A 22877-nucleotide genomic window follows, 5' to 3' on the forward strand; every position below is an offset into this window, starting at 1 on the left:
AGGGCAAAGGCGGGCTTGACAAATCGAGACTTGAGAGATTAGAGTGATGATCTGGTATAGAAGTCGAGTTGCTATCACTTTTATGATAAGATCAAGAGTTATGGTTGTATAGTTGTTAGACTTGAATCTTGTCTACTTCACTATATAACTTGATCTTATGTTTAGAGTTGGAGTTGTATAATTGATAGATATGAACTTATGTCTAGGGTGTTTGCTACTTGAACTGGTGGTGTAGCTATTGCCTTGAGATGTTTTATTGTATGCTATGATCTTACTAATGACTTCACTTACCTTGTTTCATGCTTTTTGGAACTTGAATAATGTTTCTTGCAATGAGTTGAGATGATATAATGAAGCATGGACATTATTTGACAGCAACTGTGTGTGCAGTAGATTTCTGGCCGCTTGGCCTGCGCACGGGCGAGCCCTTGCTCGCGCGCGCGCAGGCCAAGCCCAAGGGGGCTCTGCCCCATTGAACTGCGCACACGCGAGTGGCGAACCCCCCGCGCGCGCAGGTCACTACTTAAAAAAAAAAATTCTTTTCTTTGAGACTTTGATTCTTGGCCTTAATGTATGTTTCATAGATTATTTGTTGATTAAAAGATTTCGAACCGGGTCGTCACAACAAAAGTGGACACCAAGGGTATTTCTTCAGCTTTAGGATCCTTGATAAATTTATGGCTCGTCATATCAGGTCTCCTTAGCTTGATAAAATGAAAGGGTTCGTGTGATCCTTTCCCTGTTGGTTCTGGAGCTGCACTAAAGAAATATAATTCTAGCACATCTCCTCTGGACAAATGATCATTATTTGCCCATGTTTCTTGAATTGCTTCCTGGATCCATTTTGGTAACTATGATATCTCTGGGAAGCTTGGCGACATTGTATAAACTGAAGCCAAAGCCCCAAATTCATACCAGAGCTTTACATCCTTAGGATTGACATTATTTTTTAGCCAAACCCTTGGATATATTCCTGCAACATCAACCCTACAAGTGTTCGGATTGATTTCACTCCTTGTCTTCAATTTCTCCCACTTCTGTTGATAAACCTGGAATGAAAAAATAATAGCTGGATTAGTATCAATCATAGATTTACCCTTGTCAGTGTTGGGCCTAAGATTGATCTCTTTCTCTTTTACCCCAGAGGCGGATGGTTGACTTGATGAGTTATTCTCATCAATTGTTGCTTCATCCAATTCATCAAAAGCTGATGATAGATTAGCACTTGTTTCTTGGGTTTTGGAATCCTCAACCTTTTGTTCTACAACCAGTGGCTGTATTTTTTCTTCTTGTAAAACCAATGATTTTAACATTTCCTGTTTATGAGAAACCAATGGTTTCTCTATAGCCTTAACAATTGGCCCTTGAATAGCAGCCCATAGTTGAGTTTGAGCTTGCATATATCCAGTAATACGATTAGATACTTTGATCCGATCAGCTTGCTGTAACCTTCCAGCCATTTCAGCATTAATGACTAACTGGTTGAATTCAGTTTGAAGCAACCCAAGTTGTTCCATGAGATGCCTCTGCATTTTCATGATGGAATCCACGTCACTGCCTTCCATCTCTTGTTAAGAAATCTGCAAGAATATTTTTTCATGAGATTTAATAATAACAATATCAAAAATATAATTTTGACATAATGCTTGCCATCTTAATAACCTAGATTTCTCAGGTTTGGATTCAATATTATTTCTTAAGAAAGCTTTTACCTGGGTGTTATCAACCTTCAACGTGAATTTTTTAGCAAGTAAAAATAATGACCATTTTTCAAAAGCCCTTTTAACTGCATAAAATTCCTTCTCGTTGATATGTCATCTGATGGCCTCAGATTCTGAAAAATACCGCTACAGTATCTGCATGGTATTTCTCCATCCGGGGTGATCTTGGTAAGGACAACATCCCACCATTCGTCACTGGCATCCATGAATAATACTAGATCATCTTCATCTACGGGTATAGCCATTTTTGGGAGATTCTTACATATCTCTTTTAATTGGTTTACCCCTTTAGTATGGTCATCAGTCCATATAAACCTGGCATCCTTTTTTAACAAATGACTGAAAACCTTTCTGTACATTGCTAGTGTAGTAACCCAGATTCCATTTTAAGATAATAATATGTTAAACATGATTAAGGGTTAGTAATTAATCAATTTCGGAGTGTTATTGGACTTCGGAAGAGAATTTGGACTTTTGACTTTGGGCCGGATCGGAAACTCCGAACCCAGATCGGAAGCTCCGATCCCAGCCACTTCGGAAGCTCAGCGGAAGCACAGAGATCGGAAGCTCCGATCCTGGAACGGAAGTTCCGATCTCCAGCTGCCAGCAATGTTCGATGACTCAACCGCGAGTTTTGACAAGTGTTGAACGTAGAGCAGATCGGAAGCTCCGATTGCCCGATCGGAAGTTCCGATCCCGACGTGTCACACATGCATGCAGTGAGATGGATCGGAAGCTCCGATCCTGAAATCAAAAGTTCCGATCCTGGCCGGGAATTTTGCCTATAAATAGGGCTTTCCAGATTCATTTCTAAATACGAATTCCCGAGTTTCTTTCTTCAGTTATATAGTGTGAGTTATACAGCCCTATCGGTTATAATAGAGGTTCTGGAATAACCAAGGTGTGATTATAGTCATCCGGGACTAGCAACTTCAAAGGGCTAACTACGGACGAAGGTATGGTCCAGGAATCTATTTAAGTTTTGGGAGTACTTATTAGCTTAGTTAAGGCTTATAGAATTTATGTAGTGATACGGTGAACTTTTGAATATAGGCTTGGAACCTAGGATCTTATTATACTTGAACTAGCCTAGAGGTACGTACACATTGACTGAGATTGCCAGCGAGTATACATGTTTATATGTTGCATTTACTTGGCATTATTATATGGCATGATATATGATTTACCGTTTTCCATATTCATATGTCATGTGCATATACACGTTGAGCCTATACCTTGTTATACCTGACTATAGAGCCGCTCAGCTCTATACTCGATAGTCTGTCACTGAGAGTACCGCGACGGCGGGGGCATTTATGTCTGTCTACTCTGGTGTACTAGACGAGTGTGGTTGTACCCCGAGGTTGTCAGCACTAATGTGGCGCCGGTACTGAGCATGATTTTTGGATGACCCGTTACCAGTCATCATGTTGCATGCATCATATTTATACGTGTACTCATGTTTATGTACTGGGCGTTAGCGCTCACGTCCTAGTTATTATCTTGGACACCCTATTCCATGGGGCAGGTCGCAGGATGGACGGAGCTGGTAGTTCAAGGCAGGACTAGGGAGCAAGAGCCTTGAGGATTTTATTATACAGCAGGATTCGATATAGCTGTATAATGTTTACTGTTTAATTTTTCGATTTGGTTGTATCACTACAGATTTAACCCTGGATTTTATTACTAAGCTGATGTATTTTATGGTTTTGTTTCCGCATGTTTTACTCTGCTAAGTTATTTTGCTGTATTAAGTTTACTGCATGCTATTAGTTTCCAGTTAGTAGGTGATACCATGCAGGGTCACTACATTTTTGGTATCAAAGCATGCTTAGATTTTGGGATTAGTACTTGGGATTTAGTTTAGTTTTGAGTAATTCTTGCGCATTTGGGATTTTAATGTGCAATTCTTTTCAGGATATGACTGACGAGAGTCACGGTAGTGTTGGCCAGGGTGGTGGTCATCATCATCGTCGTCACCGCCATCATGATGATCAACATCGTCATCATGAGGGTAGACGTCGCTACTCTATCAATAAGTTCATGCAAGTAGGACCGAAACCCTTGGTGGGAGGCGAGAATCCTGAACAAGCTAGAAGCTAGATTTCTAAACTCGAGAGTATTTTTCGTGCTTTCGATTGTACTGAGGATCAGAAACTGGAAGTTCTAGAATTTGTTCTGGACACTACAAGAAAATTGCAAAACGACAACGGATAATATCCGTTGTCGTAGGGGGGGATAAAACCGTTGTAACTGGGGGCGTTGTAAAAAGCGTGCCCAATTACAACGGTTTTTATCCGTTGTCGTAGCTATCCTACCACAACGGTGTTGCAACAGTTTTTAACCGTTGTATTAAGTCACCTAAGACAACGGTTATGCAACAGTGTAAATTCGTTGTTATTGACTATTTAAGACAACGGTTTTTATACAGTTTATATCCGTTGTTGTTTATGACTTAAGACAACGGGTTTGGAACAGTTTAAATCCGTTGTTATAGGCAATTTAAGACGACGGTTCTTATACAGTTTATATCCGTTGTTGTTTATGGCCTAGGACAACGTATTTTGCAACGGTGTATATCCGTTGTTGTTTATGGCCTAGGACAACGTATTTTGCAACGGTGTATATCCGTTGTTGTTTATGGCATAGGACAACGTATTTTGCAAAGGTGTATATCCGTTGTCGTTTGTGGTATACGACAACGGTTTTTGCTATTAATTCAGTTTTATTTTGAATCATTAAAACCGTTGTCTAATTAATCTTCATACGAACTATAAATATTAATAAAAAAATCAATATAAAATAAAATATTTACTACATTGAATCGATGAAAATATTCAAGTTCCAAAATAGTCACACATCTAATTTGGAAGATAATACTACGTAGTCGAAACTCCAAATATCCCATCTAATATAATATAAATGTAACAAAAGTAGTTCCAAAATATGGTTGTATCAAAACATAAATCATCATGTGTTTGTCCTTGATAACGATGTTTAGTACGAGATGACTTCTACGTATTACTCAATCCCTGCATCAAAACCCGAGTTACCTACAAGAAAACACATTCTCAGTCCAAAATTATCAACAAAATCTTTAACCAATTTAAACATGGAATCCAATGTCAACTATCAAACTAATATCTCACTTGTCATGTTGACCAAAAGAAAACAAAACACAGCACTCCCCCATTGAAGAGGCACAAGTATAAGTATCAAGCCCCCACACGTTTGTACTGTGAACATGCAATAATATCCCACAATCCACTACCAAATACAGCAGCAGCAAAAGAAAAAAATAATAATAATCAAACATTATTTTCTTCAATCCATCATCAATATTTCCTTTGAAGTCCAAAATTATCAACAAAATCTTTAACCAATTTAAACATGGAATCCAATGTCAACTATCAAACTAATATCTCACTTGTCATGGAAAAAAATAAAAGAAAAAAACTCAGCAACTCCAAAAGGGAAGGCAGTGCAGATTCTAAGTCAAACCACACACCAATAAGCTAGCCTCCCAACTTTAATTCATACTAGCATGGATGCAGACCTTCTTGTTTGATATCATAAGCAAATTAACATTAAAAATTTTAGGTACATGTAAAATACAAATATTGATTCCAAGAAATTAATCAGTATAGAGTTAATATGGAGAAAATACCATCATATTCAAGTATCGATGATAGCTACATGGAACCTATGGAGATTGACACTGTTTTTGCAAAGAAAACTGCTCGTTGAATTTTTTTTTTTACTAAAAAACATAAAGCCTAGATCATCGACCAAAAAGAATCAAACCATACTACACGATCGACCAATAAAACAATCAAATGGTCCTTAATCAGTAGCCGTATATCTCAGGCTCGAAAACACACACTAAAAGATCATGCGCAGCTAGTTAGGCCTTGTTCGTACCTTAGAGAATCCAAGCTCATAGAGCCCAAAAACAACAAGAGCCACCAAAGGAACAACAGAAATTGGAGTCAGAAACCTGTAGTTATACACAAGCCGCCTTCCATGCTTACAACTGCATGATTAATGTGGAAGAAACAGTGCTCAAAAGCAACAATTCCCACAAGATTTCCATTATCCAGTACTTTCCCACCTCTCTATATCTTTTTAATCATAAAGAAACTAATTATTACACGAAACATAATTCCAAAAACAATGAAAACAGAACCGAAATCACCCCCTTCACCTTTTTCTGCACTATAAATACTACATCAAGGTAGATGCTACAACACAAAACAAAGTGTCTTACAGACCTAAACATTGACACTACCAAAAAGCATCCAAAATTCGAAATCATGATGCATTATCTAAGAAAGCCCCTGGTCAAAGAACATGTGAACTACAGGTTGGAAACTCTAAAACAAGAGTCGATTATCACAGCTCTAAATAAAAACTCATTAAGCAAAAGTGAACAATAAGAATATAAAACATTATTAATTAAGATACCTATTCATAATTAATATAGTCTAGTACGCATTCCGCCCATTCGGATCGCACTTCATCAATTTCTTCATTAGAGTAAACTGTTTTCATGAACTGTGAACAAACTCAAATCATATTAGTTAAAAAAACAATAATGAAGAAGAAACATGATATAAACACACTTATTTGAGAAGATTGAGAATATGTCAAATATACCATTGAGGAAAGTGAATCCTTATCACTTGTAGCATTTCCTTCAACAATTTCTTTCATAAACCTCATCAAATAATACCCACACTGTTTTGCATCTGGTTGGCGAGGACCCTATATTATCAAAAAATTGTCAATTGACTAATACTATCTCACACACCCAAAGCATATTTTTATTTCATATTACATTTTCCTTTCCTGCATGTATAAATATTTGTCAATTTATCGCAGATAAACATATATAAGAAATACCTTTATCACTTCCCATGTAGGCTTTTTTTTTCCTTTCCTCTCCTTGTTCGAATTAAACAATCTCAAGCTCCTTCATATAGCAACAAGATTCGACATAAGTGTTCCATTGGCTAAATTAAATGCTTAATTAAGAAAAGAATATATACTCACATATCCACTACATATTTCCAGTCCTCATAGCGATTGCGATGACCAAGTGAATCCAACAAATAAACCACCTCCACATAAGGATCGATGACAGTGAGAATCCAATGACAACTATAGGCACAAAACAGTTAGTCAATTAACACGTTTCGCAAAATTGCTGAAAAAAATCAATTATAAGTGATATTGTATTTCTGATTTACCCAACATTGTATGGCACCAAAACTAATTGATTTCTTGCTGCACCACTTAGCCTATCTGCCAAAACACTTGCCCAGCTATTCAAGTGTTCAATTTTTTCATTTTTATCAAGTTTGGATACATATGGCATGACTGGGATGGCCTGTGGATTCATAAATCTAAATTTTTCGACCTTGTTATCTTTTTTCATCTTTTTGAAGAGAAACCTGCCATTTGAACAGAAAAATGTTACCAGATTATTGAATTTTATTCAAAATATATGCTAAACAATTCAAAGAAAAAAGTTAAATTTATTCGAAAACTTACCACATGTAAACAACTATACAATTGGCAGATATCGGCTCCAACAGAAAAAAAGGTGTGATGTCTTCAAGGTCCACAAGTAGTTCGTGCTCATCGTCAAATAAATCATGATCAAGAAACATTGATATATGTTTTCCAATTATATCCAGCCCACGCTTAGCATAACAGTACAAAATATGCAATGATCTCGGCACATTGGATGGCAAAACATGATTACTTTTTTTCTCAACAATTTTCTTCCTTTGAGGCTTCTGAAAATCGCACATTTAAGTGATGTTAGTGGTGAAATAAGGATGGATACGCCCTGAAACTGAACATATTACAACTTTGAAAAAATCTTATATATTAACTAACCCGAACCAAAATTTTTACCTCATCTTTCATCACTACCAAGTGTGCAGGCCAAGCCACATGGGTTCCTATAGCATCACCAACAGTATCACATTCGTTAGGTATCGGAAATGGCAACAGTGCTGATTTCTCCACAGCCTCATCCACTGAGACGCGCATGCAATTCATGGGTAATGGAGCACCATGAAGTAACTTGCCAGCCCCATTGACATCAACAATTGTACCATAGGCAACAACATTGGTCTTAGAAACCAATGTCAAAGCAACCGGCTTACCCTAGAAGACAATCAATCATGTTACAAATTGATGCAACTTATTCTTGCAATAATATCAAGTAATGTAACCACAATTAAACAAACATATACCTGAAGATACTCATCCTTGCTCAAAACTTTCATGTCATCATCAATCAAAGTTTCATAATTTGGGACACTCTTTTCTGTTTTGATCTTATCTTCACTCATGGGAGGTAACCTCACTGAGCAACTTCCTTTTTCATCCACCTCAATGTCGCATGCACCTTTTCTGAACATTTCTTCAAGTTTCTGTATGCGTGCATCTTGCTCTGCCATGCGTGCATTTTGTTCTACCATGCGTGCATCTTGCTCTACCATGCGTGCTTTTTGTTCAGAAATTAGCATCTTTGCCTCTTGCAATTCCTTTTGATGACGAACGACTAATTGACCATCCTCAAGAGGTCTATTCCATTTTCTACCAACATTAAAGTAGATTGTTGGAGTGATATGACCTCCAACAGCCCTCACACGCCCAGCATGTTCTTCTGATTCGAGTGCATTTGTAAGGATATCTTTCTTTGCCCCTTCAAAGTGCAACTTCCCCTCTCGTTTTTTTTGCACATAATCATCCTGTAATCACCAAACATACAAAATAATTACTAAATCAGTTTTAATAAATAACATATTGATTATCATGTATTGATTGCATACAATCTTGTCTACTGCCATTCTCAGATCATCCCCTTCAAATTCACCCTCCTTGTTGACCCGTCCTCTCTTCCAAATAAGAGCTCGATTTATCTCATCGTCATCACATAATTCAGATGCCTGTAAACAAGGAGCAATCTTAGATACAGATTTTGGAACATAAATACCAGCACATAAATAAATGGACAACGCAGGAGACACTTCCTCAGCGTGTTGGACAGCTTTATTAATGTGATATTCATAACAAGAATGTACATAACACCTTCAATTTTCAACTATGAATGGTCATTCCAGTAAATAAAATTAAGATAAAACAGATGCATTAGCTAACTCGTTGCTGTCGATGATTAAACCAGCAGGTTTAATATACTTACATTTCATCAGCAAAAAGTGGATATCATTACATACCATAATATAACCATGCTCAACATACCATTTTAGGTTGAAAATAGAATGGGTGTTGAATTATTGGACAACAATATGTGACTAAAATCATGCTCAACATGCCATCCATAAGGAAATCTGATTTCCAAATATTAAACTAGCAGTTTAAAATATATATTAATGTGCTATAGTAACCAGCAGCTTCAATATATTAAACTAGCAGTTTAAAATATATATTAATGTGCTATAGTAACCAGCAGCTTCAATATACTTACATTTAATTATTTTCAACCCAAGTCCCATCACAATCTTCACGGATGCACGGTGGTTCATTCTCATCTGTTCCGTCATCATCCAATGATTTCATTGATACAAACCCTCTTGTAGAACACTGGTAGTGGATTGACTCATTTTCCAACTCATCACAATTCATGTATTCAATGTAATCCTTAGTAGGAGTGGAAAGAACAACATGCCATGTAGGATCTTTAGGATCTTCAATGTAAAATGCCTGCTTTGCTTGACTGCCCAAGATAAAAGAGTCGGACTTGAATCCAATTCTGTTGAGGTTTACCAACGTGAAACCAAGATCATCAACTTTAATACCGTTATTATTCTCAACCCAATTGCATTTAAACATTGGAACTTGAAATTTGTGATAATCGAGTTCCCATATTTCTTGAATAACTCCATAAAAAATCATGTCTGACACAATTGGATTTTTGTCCTTCGCACTAGCAACTTGCATTGTCTTTGCGACTAAACTTACCCCAGAATTTTGAACTGTTCGTGTATTATCACGCTCTTTTGTATGATAAGTAACTCCGTTAATCAAATAACTAGAGTACTTTAACACTTGATTGTTAGGTCCACGCGCTATCCACTTCAATCTTTCGGAAATTTGACAGGTGGAATTGCCAACTGCACTCACACGATCACGTAACCAGTGAATAAAAGTCCGGTTATGCTCATCTTGTAACCACTTTTTGGACTTAGCTTTATGAGGAAACGTTTCCTTCAAAAATTCCATGTGTTTCCTAATGGAACAATTACTGATAAGTTATCCAATAGAATGTAAGTAAAGTGAAAAAAATATTAATAGTTAAGAGAAATTACTCGATATAAGGATCGACGTCAACATCATTTTCCAATACATAACGATGTGCTTGATTCAACTCATCATGACAAGTGGAGTGCAATACTGAACCAGACAGAGGCTTAGTAAGTTGTATTTGCCGATGTCTTGACGGGATCCCAATTGTATGCACATTAGACATGTAATCCGAGCAAAATTCCACAGCCTCTTCAGCAATATAACATTCGGCTATACACCCTTCAGGACGATTGCGATTTCGCACATAGTCTTTCAAGGTCTTCATGAATCTTTCAAATGGGTACATCTGCCTATACCAAACCGGTCCACACAATTTGACCTCCCGAACAAGATGAACAGTTAAATGAATCATTATATCAAAAAAGGATGGGGGAAAATATTTTTCAAGCAAACACAATACTGTCACAATCTCTCTTTGCAGAGCATCCAACTCTGAGACATTTATCACTTTATTACATAACACATTGAAGAAGCCACAAAACCGAGTGATAGCATCTCTAACATGTTTAGGCAAGACACCACGGATGGCGACTGGAAGCAATTGTTGCATCAAAGTGTGATAGTCGTGTGATTTAAGGCCAACAAGTTTCAAGTCTTTCATCGACACAAGATTTTTAACATTGGATGAATAACCTGTAGGGACCTTTGTTTCAGACAAAGAATTGCAAAGTTTTCTTTTCTCAGCCTTACTTAGAGTATGCTGCTGCTGGTAAAAAAGTTCTCTTCTCCCCCATCTTTGGTGCCAAATCAGCCCTCAAATTCATCTCCACAAGATCTAGTCTTGCTGCTACCCCGTCCTTTGATTTTCCAGGAATGTCAAGTAACGTACCGACCAAACTTTCACAAACATTTTTTTCAATGTGCATCACATCAAGAACATGCCGAACATGTAGATGTTTCCAATACTCAAGCTCAAAGAATATAGATTTCTTTTTCCAGCAAGATTTTTTATCACCATGCTGCATCTGACACTTCCCACTCACTTTTCCCGGGCGATAATTAATTCTTTCAACTCTATCTAAAATTTCATGCCCAGTTAATGGTTTCGGTGCGGGGTTTAACTCTTGGTTCCCATTAAATGCTTTTTTCTGCCTTCGATAAGGATGACTTGGAGGAAGAAATCTTCTGTGGCCTGTGTATGACATTTTTCTACTATGCTTCAACCTTGTAGAACATGTTTCTTCCCCACAAACAGGACATGCATGATATCCTTTCACAACACAACCTGACAAGTTCCCATATGCAGGAAAATCATTGATTGTCCATAGTAAGACAGCTCTAAGTGAGAAACTTTCTTCTCGACATGCATCATATGCCTCAACACCTATATCCCATAATTTTTTTAAGTCATCAATCAAAGGTGCTAGGTAAACGTCAATATCATTTCCCGGCTGTTTAGGACCAGAAATCAACAAAGTGAGCATCATAAACTTTCTCTTCATACACAACCATGGAGGAAGATTGTAAGTTATCATCACAACTGGCCAACAACTATATGCAGAACTCATTAAACGATGAGGATTGATCCCATCTGCTGATAAGGCCAATCTAAGATTTCTAGGTTCAGCAGCAAAATCTGGCCACTTGTGATCAACTACTTTCCAAGCGGGCGCATCGGCCGGATGACGCAAGTGTCCATCACGAATTCTTTTATCAGCATGCCAAGTTAACTCCTTGCATATCTCCTTGTTCCGAAACAATCTTTGAAATCTTGGAATAGGTGGGAAGTACCAAAGGACCTTTGCAGGAACTCCTTCATTTATCGTAGAATTTTTACCCAACTTCCACCTTGACATCCTACAAATAGGGCAATTGGAAAAACCCTCGTACTCCTTCCGGTATAAGATACAATCATTCGGACAAGCATGAATTTTCACATAATTCATCCCTAATGCACACAAGCTTTTCTTTGCATCATACAAAGATGAAGGCAATTCATTGTCATCTGGAAGCATTTCTCCGAACAAACTAAGTAAGTCTGTGAAACTTTTATCACTCCAACTATATTTTGCCTTCAAGTTATACAATTTCACAAGTGCTGATAACTTTGTAAATTTTGTACATCCAGGAAACAAAGGTTTCTCGGCATCTTCAAGTAGCTTATGGAATTGGTTTGGATTTTCAGCATAACTGTCGTATGCTGCATGTACCATATCAAAAGGGTCCTCAGCAAAAGTTTTTTGTTCATCTCGCCCTACTTGATCACTGTAATTCATTGAGTTGTCGATCGTAGATCTTTCCCCATGCCAAATCCATTTATGATATGTTAAATCTATACCATTACAACACAAATGTGCTCTTATAGTGTCAACATCTTTCAGCTTCAGATTACCACATCTTGAACATGGGCAAGCTATTTCATTCGGATCGGTAGCGTTTCGCATTGCAAACTTCAAGAAAGACTCTACCCCAACCTCATATTCATGTGATAACCTATTTTTTGACATCCACTCTTTGTCCATCTTTTTAATAGCTAATGAGTCAAAGAACTGATTAAAAAATGATGCAAAGAACTCTAAAAGCATGGTAAGGTTAAAGAAGGTATAAATGATAAAAATCACCCAAAAAAAATGAATTTTACAAGTAAGCAACAAATTTGATGGTCATACTTCCAAAAATCAGAAATAAGAAATGAAGAAAATTATTGTTTTTTTAATGTCCAGAAATGGTATCTTTCAAACTTTTTTCCCTAGCAAACTCTTTTTTCTTTTTCCTATTTTTTAATGTCAAGAAATGGTATTTTAAATGGTAACTTCACAAACTCTTGAAGTTAGACTTTGCAAGAGATTTTAATCTTAAAATTTTAAAAAAAAAATAACAAAAATAGAAGGTTCAGAAAACCCACCACAAGTCTGAAAAAAATTGCAGAAAAATACTTGAACAAAGTGGGGTACCAACCTTTTTTAATGTTAGGCAAACTTCTGAAAAATCTCCGGGAGCAATCAGTTTTGTGGATGCAAGTTTGGTCAATTCAGTAACAGCCTCTTTTCTCTCCGACCATTTAGCAGCTTTCTGAAAAATAAATAGCAACCATTACACTTAAATAACAAACATTAAAAACTGAAACAACAACAAGATATACGGAAAAAACTAATTAATGAACAAGGCACAAGACAAAAAAGAGGAACACAAGATAATTTACGAGATAAAACTTGCCTAGACAGAGAATCCAAAATGAAGATATCCATGTAGACCAAAGGAGAAGGAAGGCCACACTTTGAAATGAAGGCTCGACAGATTAATTGGATGTTTAAAAGAACATCGATATATTAGAGATTTAGATTGCATTACCTATTTGCTGCTCACAACATTCATGCATAATATCAGTATATCACAAACTTACGTTTGGCATATGTTGCAAATCCTTTCATCCAACTTTAATTTTTTTTATTTTTTTTATAGATAATTTATAGTCTATTATGTAAAATTTCTTAAGAGATCAGTATGACGAGTTAAGTAGCAAACTACACTAGTAAGTATTTGAAAATCAAATGAATTTTGATATGCGTAATGCAATGCTACACTTTATGGTTCGGTTATATGAAATATGCATATGTTTGTGCAATGTCTTTCCATTACACCATTTTGTTTTTTCATCAACAACGTGTCTCTTGCTAGTTGCTATATTACGGAATGTTGTTACCTTTTTGAATCATGAACTTGCAAATTGTTCTCATTGATGGAGTTTCTCAAGTCACAGTTTAATTATTTTAAATCATACTTTCAATGTCATTGAACTGCTTGCTTGAAGTCTCCTACGTATTTGTCCATTTTTGGTGCTACAGCAAGATAATAATCATTCGGTTTATGTTGATGCCGAAGTGTAATGAATTCCAATTTACTGTTGAATGTGGCTGTGCAACCCTACACGAACTTGTGACAAATTATAAGAGCCTGATTTTATCATCAATTGAAAATCAACATATGACCTAGAGAATAAATTTGAAATGTGATTGGTTGAGTTCATGATATTCCAGATTTGAGAGAGGACAAGCAGTTCAAAAATGACTATCCCGGAGCATTCACTATTTCCACCCAACAGGTGCATATGAGAACTCTACCTCAAGCTAAGTTGTCATTATAAAATTTATACCAACATTGTTGATTATTCAGAGGATTGGATAGATTTTGCACTCGTGGTAGCGACAACTTAACCTTAAATTAAACAAGCTAGATCTAATGAGACATGCCAATGTTTAGATTAATTACTCCCAAAATTTGATATGAACTATAACTTACTGCAGCAAGGTTGATTATCTTGGCTTTTAAATTCGGAATTTGAGGTTCTTGTTTACAGGGCGAAGAACTAAAGAAGCAAATAGGAGCAGTAGCATATATCGAGTGCAGTGCCAAAACCACATATCATATTAACCATGAAGGTATTAAAACCACATATCATATTAACCATGAAGGTATTAAAACCTGAAAGCATCAATCTCAGAGGAATCTTTAGGAAGTTGTTCCGCTAATAGTTGTCGAGCATTATCATCAGAACTTGAATGATGCGTGCCACTACTACTAGTTACCTTAGAAGATTGGACTTCCCCCTACAGGGGAAAAAAGAGATTTAATGGAACAAAATCTAAATTCAGCATCACAATAATGAACAAAAACAAATTTAAAAGGATTAAATAAAACAATAACAAAAAAGTACAAGATATAACCATATGCTAAGAATAAATAGAGCAGAGCCCCAATGGGAACCTTTGTATTTTCCAAATTTGGGTGTTATGTACGAGATCTTGCATTTTAAAAACATACACCTCTGCCACTCTATTTTTTCTTGGAAAGCACAATCCACCTCAAAACATTGAGGCCCACTGAAGCAAACATCCCACTGAAAATTTTCAACCCATTCACCAAAAGCACAAAAAACAGTAAACCTAGACTTAGCATCTACTAAAAAACCACGAAACATGAGAACGAAGCTAGAGAACAAAGAAACAAAACTTACACGGTGATGTCTGCCTTTATCAGTTTCAGTCATTATTAAATTAAAGTAATGGAACATATAAAACAATAGTTTCTTTCTCGATTTGAGTCTATTTTCATCAAAATATTATTAAGACAAACCTATGTGTCCTTGGAAGCTACCAGCTGATTTCAGTCCCTGGAACAAGCCCTGAAGCAATCTATCAAAAGCAAGATAGGGACTGTTACATAGCAGAATAATGGGCCTCTCTGTAACAGAGATGTAGGGGGGGAAAATATGGGGATGAATTAAGCACTGGACCCATATATTGTATAATTCACATTAGCACTTTACAAGAAAATAAAGGGTGGAGTGCAAATTGCAATAATGAAGGGTGAAATGGGGCCGAGTGGCAGGGCGTGGGAGAATAAATTATAAAAGAAAGAAACGTTTGAATTTCTTGCAGATTATCATAAAAAGGAGTCGAGAGTAATCAAATCCAGATGCTACGTCCATTAAAAAAAGAAACAAAAGGTTTGCCCAACTTATCAAATTTTGATATCACTGAAAATTATTTCGAGGAACTGTTGAGCAGAAGCATGGTGATGGTTCAAAATGAGGAACAATGGGCCACCCAAGGGCCTAAATCATACCGTATTCCCATCATCTTTCAGCAACTTTCCATTTTTGGAAACATTGGAATTCCCAGAATCCAGAATAATGCAAACCGTGCACAAGAACATGAACTACTCTAAAAACATACAAGAAATCATAATAGTAACAATTTAAATTGGCAATAAAAAAACACATAAACAAAGGCATACCGGGTGGGAGGGATTGCTTCAACTTTTCCGCCTTCTCAGCATCAAACACAGAGAGTGTATAAAGTTACTTGGAGCACCGAACTTTGAACTTCACCGTACCCTTGCTTTTCTTAATTTTAACAGCACGTGCGTCCTTCCTTCTTGCGGTGAGAAGGAAATCCTTGATCTCGTGGATTTGCTTAGGCTGCAAATCACAAATCGGCACACAAAAGCCCAAAACACAGTAAACATAAACTTAGCATCTACTAAAAGACCACGAAACAAGAGAACGAAGCTAGAGAACAAAGAAACAAAACTTACAAAGTGAGGGTCGCGACTGTAGTGAAATTCTAAGCTGTAAAATTGAGATTGAAGTCGCGATTTGAGTTGCTAAGGCTTGGGCTAGCTGAAAGGAGGCCAGGCGACTAGATTCCGGCGATCGATCGGCGTCTTGGGCACCGGAGAAGAGCCGGGTTGAAGGGGCGACGGGTTAGGGTTAGGGCTAGGGATTGGGTTTCTTTCTTTCCATCGCTACTGTGCCGCTTCTGCGTGTGGTTATTATTTTTGTTGAGTGTACGTGTAGTGTAGGTTATTATTATAATGTATATATATGTGTAATTTTTTTTAAAAAAAATAATAATAACAACGACAACGGTTTTAAATTGCGTTGTCGTAGAACCCAAAACAACGCAGATTAGACAACGGTTTTTTAAAACCGTTGTCGTAAGTCAAAAAAACACGCTCATAGACAACGGTTTTAAAAACCGTTGTCTTTGACATATATACGACAACGGTTTTTAACAAACCGTTATCGTTATTAATTTAAAAAAGATCTACGACAACGGTTTTTCTAAAAACCGTTGTCGTATACTAAAAGACAACGGTTTACATATAAAACCGTTGTCGTTTTAGTGTGGTTAATTACTAAATTTGTTGTAGTGGGAGGATCGAGCACGTTTTTGGTGGGATGCCAAAGATGCTCAGGCACGTACTAAGAGAGGACAGGTGACTTGGGGGGATTTTTGTCGGGAGTTTCAGAAATTGTATTTTTCTCCAGCTGTTCGCCAAGCACGATCTATGGAGTTGCTTACTCTAAGGCAAGGATCAATGGCTATTGATCAATATCAACAACGATTTCTTGATTTGCTACCTTTCAGTCCTCATATCAATGAGAGTGATGCGTCGAAGTATGATATCTTTCTACAAGGTTTGAACCAAGATATCTACTCACAGGTTGTCGTCTGTGATGACCCGGTATCTTTTGAGACTTTGGTGAACCGTTGCCTTCTTGTGGAGACTAGCAACAGGCGGGTACAATTGATGATGCCAGAACAGCCTAGTGGATCTTTTGAGCCTCGAGCTCAATCTGTTGTGCAATCTGTACCTACGTATTCTTCTACTCCTAGTACTTCATCTGGTTCTCGTGGTTCACGAGGTACATTCCGTTTCGAAAAGAAGAAGAAGGAGGAGGAATTTTGTAGCCATTGTGGAGGGAAGCATCCTGCAGCTTCATGTCGGAGAGCTACTGGTGCTTGTTATATTTGCGGTCAGCAGGGACATCTGCAGAGAGATTGTCCTCAGCGTATGGGTTCTGCTAGTAGATCGGGATCACAGGTTGGATCTCAGGCTTCTACTTTTCCATGTCAGTAGCTAGCACCACAGAGTTCTTCTAGTTATCGTCCACAGACTCAAGGGTAGGTGTTTGCTCTATCTCAGGAGCAGGCTACAGAGGGAAGCGATCGCATGTTGGCAGGTACCTTTCTGTTATGTGGTATTCTTGCACTTGTATTAATTGATACTGGAGCATCGCATTCCTTTATTTCTAGTCGCTTTGTTAAGAGACATAGATTACCTTATGTATCATAAGATATGGATTTAGTTGTATCTACTCCGTTGGAGCAAGAGATAGTAACTAAGCGTCTAGTGATGGGTTGCCTTCTAGAGTTTGAGGGTAATACGTTATCGGCTAATTTGATTATATTAGCAATGGCAGATTTTGACTGTATCTTGGGAATAGATATGCTGACTTTGTATCACGCTACTGTGGATTGTTATCAGCGTCTGGTACAGTTTCATCCGGTTGAGGTTGATAGCTGGTATTTTTATGGTGAGGGTGCGCGACCTCCGATGCCACTTGTTTCGGCTCTGAAGGCATGTCATGTCTTGGAGTCAGGTGGGGAGGGCTACCTCATCTATGCAGTTGATATGTCCACGAGTAGTACGGGTATTGATCAGTTACCGGTTGTCAGCGAGTTTCCTGATGTATTCCCTGATGAGATTCCTGGTTTTCCTCCGGTGCGAGAGGTTGAATTTGGTATTGATTTAGTACCAGGAACTACGCCTATATCCCGAGTGAAAGAGTGGGTGCCCGGTGAGCCAACTTGTGGCTAAGGGCTTTTATGACTCTATGTATAAACAATCTTTTGGTTAATATAATTTACACTTTTATAATGGCATTTACTTTATCTTTTATCATATTATTATGTTGTGACATACTATAAGATGTTTAGATGAAGACCTTGAATATACTATAGTGTATGTAAGATATGGTAGCACATGGGGATGGCTATCATGAAACACATCTTATATTCACTGTATATTCTAAACAGTTCCTAGTCGATTGAGCCGTCCGTAAATAAGGATAAGGATCGCTCAAGATTGAGACTAGCATTTGCGATGCCGAGTACCACGTTTCATTGATATGGAACATAGAGATGTTCAAAGCATGCAAATGGATATTCATATGATGAATGATCGAACTACCCTATCCGGACTTTCCAAGTGGTTATCACTTATCGAGTGGATAAAGTCTGCGGTTTTGGTTGTACACCATTAGTCCTTACTACTTGAAACATCATTGAGACTCTATATGCTAGTACTGTACTTTGACTCATTTACCGACTCTATTGGGGTCATCAGGTGTCGGGATTGGGTACAGTTACGACACATATAGGAGTCGATGCTTTGTTGTCAAGGATTCACCACATACTTGCAAGTGTGGATATCCTATGCAATCTGAGGAGATATTAGTGTGACGAATCTCTGGCCAGAGTACATGATGTGTTTTAGGTTACTTGGTTTCCTAGTAGCACATGCGATGTCACTATTTGATCTTCAAGATGCATTGCATAGTTATCGAATCTCGAACGACTCTCGATTTACCAATGGTTGTTGATTCGATCGGGATATATGGATGAAGGGACCGTACTGTACGCTAACCAAAATCTATTGGTTCTTGCAGGCACTATCAGTGATACCTAGGGAATCATGGGGCGATGTTGCTAGGCGCTCTTACCATGATTCGATGGGCAAGTTGGAAATTGTTGTTCCGAGTCACAAGGAGTTATGAGCCCACGGCTAGCTGTATCCCTGAACCATTGAGGGTCACACAAGTAATGGATTTTTAATCCCCGTTGAGATAATTAAATTAAAGAGTTAAATTTAGTGAATAAAGAAGTGGGACTTCTTATTTAAAAGTAGAGGGAGTAAGATTTCCTAAAATGACATAGTGATGGACATTTTTGAAAATCACTGAATTCGGATTCAGAAAATTTATCTTGACTTTAAAAGATGCAGAAATGGTTTTTTGTGCACATTGGTGAAATTGGTTTATCAATCTGAGTCACGGTGAATTTTATATTAATTTCTGAACATGCGGGCTTTGCTTGTCAGGCTTGAACTTATGACTAATGGGTCCTAAGCTGTCAGCAGCCCACATTATAAATAAGTTATTGCAGTGCAGAAATTACACAACATAGGTCATAATTTTCAAAAACCCTAGAGCACTCTCTCTAGAGAATTCGGCCGCCCCCCTCCCCTACTGTGTTCGAAAATTCAGTCTGTGAATTTTTGAATTTGCAGACTGATTTAACAGATCATATCTGTTCTATCTCTTCGTAGAAACTTTTGATAGACTTTCTAGTGCAGTCTATCAGAGGGATTAAACTTCTGTTCGTAGACCTGATTGAAGAATCGTTTGTTCATCAGTTCCTGGGATATACAACAAGAGCAGTTTAATCTGTTGGTGTCCATAATCTCGCTTCGAGATTTTAAGGTAAAATTTATATTGTTTAAATTTTATATTATCAATTTTAATAGTAGGAATTTGATATCCATATGGAATCGTTCCATATAAAATTTTAAAACTTCCGCTACACTGGATATCACTTTCTTTTTTGATCCGGAGAACGACCGTGTTCCAACAGTGGTATCAGAGCCAGGCTGTTCTCGGATTTTACGATTAAAATTTTATCGATTGTACAAAGCCTCGATTTTTCAAAAAAATAAAACGGAAAAGAAAAAAAAAATTCGGGGCTGCCCGCTGCCCGAAGGCAGCGAGCAGCGCCGCGTGTAGCCCTGCGCGCAGCTTGGCTGCGCGCAGATGGGCTGCACGCAGCAGCCCTGCGCAAGCTAGGGCAAGCGTTGCCCTAGCCCGTGAGCTGGGCCGCAGGGAGCGGCCCAGCGACGGGCGGGCAGCCCGGGATTGTCCCGGGCTGCCCAGAAATTTTTTATTAAAAAATTAAATTTTTCGCGAATTATGAATTCTAGCCCAAAATGGTTTTGGGCTCAGTTTTGGGCTCGATTGAAAATTGTTTCAGTTGGTCCACGAGGCAAATGGGTCAAAATTGTTTGAGCCCAAAAATTTTTTAAACTAAGAAAATTAATTTTTGGATAAATTTTGAATTTTGGAAATTTATAAATTTAATCCAATAAATTAAATCTTTAATTATTAATTTTGGTACAATTGATAATAAAATATGATTTTATGTATAAAATTGGATTTTATATGTAAAATATGATTTTATGGATAAACTAGATAAAATATGATTTTATATATAAAATAAGATCATCCTAAAATAATATATGATATTATTGTTGTATGCATGTTTAGACTAAATTGTATGAATCCCGCAAGCATACAAATTTTAAATGATGAGACAAATTTTCAAAAATTAAAAATCCCTCATTTTAAATATGATTTAAAATTGATATTAAGATAAATAAAGGAAATTTAAATATTGTTTAAATGTTCCTACCTTCCATCAACGATCAATGTATGAGATGCTACCCGCGGATACGGTCCGGCTCATATTATTGGGGGGGCCCGTTCGTCGGAAAGCTGTACATTGGATTGACACATGTTGTAAGTTGGATGGAACTTCCATGGGATTGGCTCATATTATTGGGGATCCACATGGCGACCGTCCATCACAACTTAATATTGATGGGTTATCTTGACGTGTCACAATAAACGGCGTCATATTATTGGGCCCTTATTGGACATGAGGTAAAATCATGGAGGTTGCTTTGGAAGCAATTGGGTTCTACCATTTGAAAATTATGGTTGGCTGATATTATTCGGGACTATAGTTTGTCAATTGGACTCCATGTTCCCACTAAAGAAAATGTTTCTCGTCTTTCACTAGAGGGTAGTGAAATCGTTAAAATAGTGGGAGTAAGATTCATAAAATAAATTTCGCCTTATTTTATGTCTTAGTAAATTAATTAAACAATCACTGATTATTGTCTGTTTCTTTTCAGTATTTTATTAAGAGGAATTCGCGCAATCCACTATTCTCTATTCTCAAACAAAACAAACTGATTGGCGCAAACTATACGGAATGGTTCCGTAAGTTGAAGATTTTCTTGACCTCGAAGAAGATGTTCTACGTGTTAGAAAAATCTCCTCCGAAGGAAGCACCAGCTGATATAAGTCCGGAAGAGTTGGCCAAACTTGATAAATGGTGGGACCATGATATCAAGGCCAAATGATATATGCAAGCTTCGATGTCTGATGAACTCCAGAGGTGATTTGAGGATACCGTGAATGCTGCTGACATTCACGTACAACTCAAGGAACTTTTTGGGGCTCAATAGAGAGCTGAAAGGTTCGCTACTGTAAAAGAGTTAATGATGTGTCGTATGCGTGAAGGGACTTCGGTCCGTGATCATGGGGTGCGCGTTATTTGGCTCATTCAGAAGTTGGTAACGCTTGAATTGGTATTGGAGCATGAACTCAATGTGGACTTATTACTTCTCTCTCTTCCTTCATCGTTTGACGGTTTTGTGGTGAATTTCAATATGAACAAGATAGAGGCCTCCCTTGAAGAGATGGTCAATATGCTTGTAACTTATGAAGCCACTTTAAAGAAGGATAAACCGGTTCTCTTGGTGGGCTCCTCTTTTTCTGCTAAGAAGGGGCCAAGTACAAAGGGTAAGAAAAGTTCTGCCCCATCCAAGAAAACCGGACCCGAGAAGAAGAACAAGACAAAGGTTTCAAACATGGAAAAATCCAAGGATGTTTGCCATCACTGCAAGAAACCCGGTCATTGGAAACGTAATTGCAAGGAATATCTTGAGCAGTTGCGAACTGCGAAGGGTATGTTTTATATTGAAATAAATGTTTCACTTAATACTACTTCTTGGGTATTGGATACCGGATGTGGATCTCACATTTTCAATGATTTGCAGGTGATGACAAGAAGTCGCAAGCTTAGGATGGGTGAGACCCAGCTGAGGCTCGGAAATGGTTCTAGAGTTGAAGCTAAAGCTGTGGGAGACGTTTATTTAATTTTGCAGAACGATTTTAAGTTACTTTTGAGAGATGTTTTATTTGTTCCAGACTTGATTAAAAACATTATTTCTGTTTCTATGCTTGATAGAGATGGTTTTTCTTGCAATTTTGTGAATGGGATTTGCAATATTTACAAGAATTAATGTTTGATTGGAAATGGACAACTTGAAAACGATCTATATAACTTAAAATTAAAAGACGTTCCAATAAATTATGTTGATAAACCGGTAACAACGAACAAAAGGAAAATCGATAGTCAAAACCCGGCAAACCTTTGGCATGCTAGGCTAGGTCATATTTCCTCAAGGAGGATGAACAAGCTAGTGGGAGAGGGCATGTTTGATATGTCTGATATTAACTCTCTACCTACTTGTGAGTCCTGCCTGAAAGGAAAAATGACTAAATCTCCTTTCAAAGGAAAACCTGAGCGTAGTCAAAATCTATTGGATTTGATCCATACAGATGTTTGCGGACCATTTAGTATTGGTACAAAATTTGGTCACACCTACTTCATTACCTTTACT

General features: G+C 37.5%; 1 protein-coding gene across 1 annotated transcript; it reads right to left on the reverse strand.

The window, feature by feature from the left end:
* Positions 1-10750: 10750 nt before the first annotated feature.
* Positions 10751-15719, reverse strand: LOC140862473 (uncharacterized). Its single transcript, XM_073265495.1, has 5 exons — positions 15630-15719; positions 14487-14611; positions 14304-14370; positions 12963-13076; positions 10751-12553 (listed from the first exon to the last, which is right to left on the reverse strand). The coding sequence occupies exons 1-5, from the start codon at positions 15717-15719 to the stop codon at positions 10751-10753; spliced, it is 2199 nt and encodes a 732-aa protein (XP_073121596.1).
* Between the last annotated feature and the right edge of the window lie 7158 nt (positions 15720-22877).

This window comes from Henckelia pumila, chromosome 4 (genome assembly GCF_033568475.1).
Source record: "Henckelia pumila isolate YLH828 chromosome 4, ASM3356847v2, whole genome shotgun sequence".
Taxonomy (NCBI): domain Eukaryota; kingdom Viridiplantae; phylum Streptophyta; class Magnoliopsida; order Lamiales; family Gesneriaceae; genus Henckelia; species Henckelia pumila.

Bases quoted from the DNA above. Each gene is read 5' to 3' on its own strand.
- LOC140862473 (XM_073265495.1), bottom strand. From the start codon at position 15,719: ATGTTCTTGTGCACGGTTTGCATTATTCTGGATTCTGGGAATTCCAAT. The intron at 13,077-14,303 runs GTAAGTTATAGT...TTTATTTTTCAG, and splicing joins AGATAATCAACCTTGCTGCA to AAAGCTGCTAAATGGTCGGA. The intron at 12,554-12,962 runs GTTGGTACCCCA...TTTTTTAATCAG, and splicing joins TTTGCCTAACATTAAAAAAG to TTCTTTGACTCATTAGCTAT.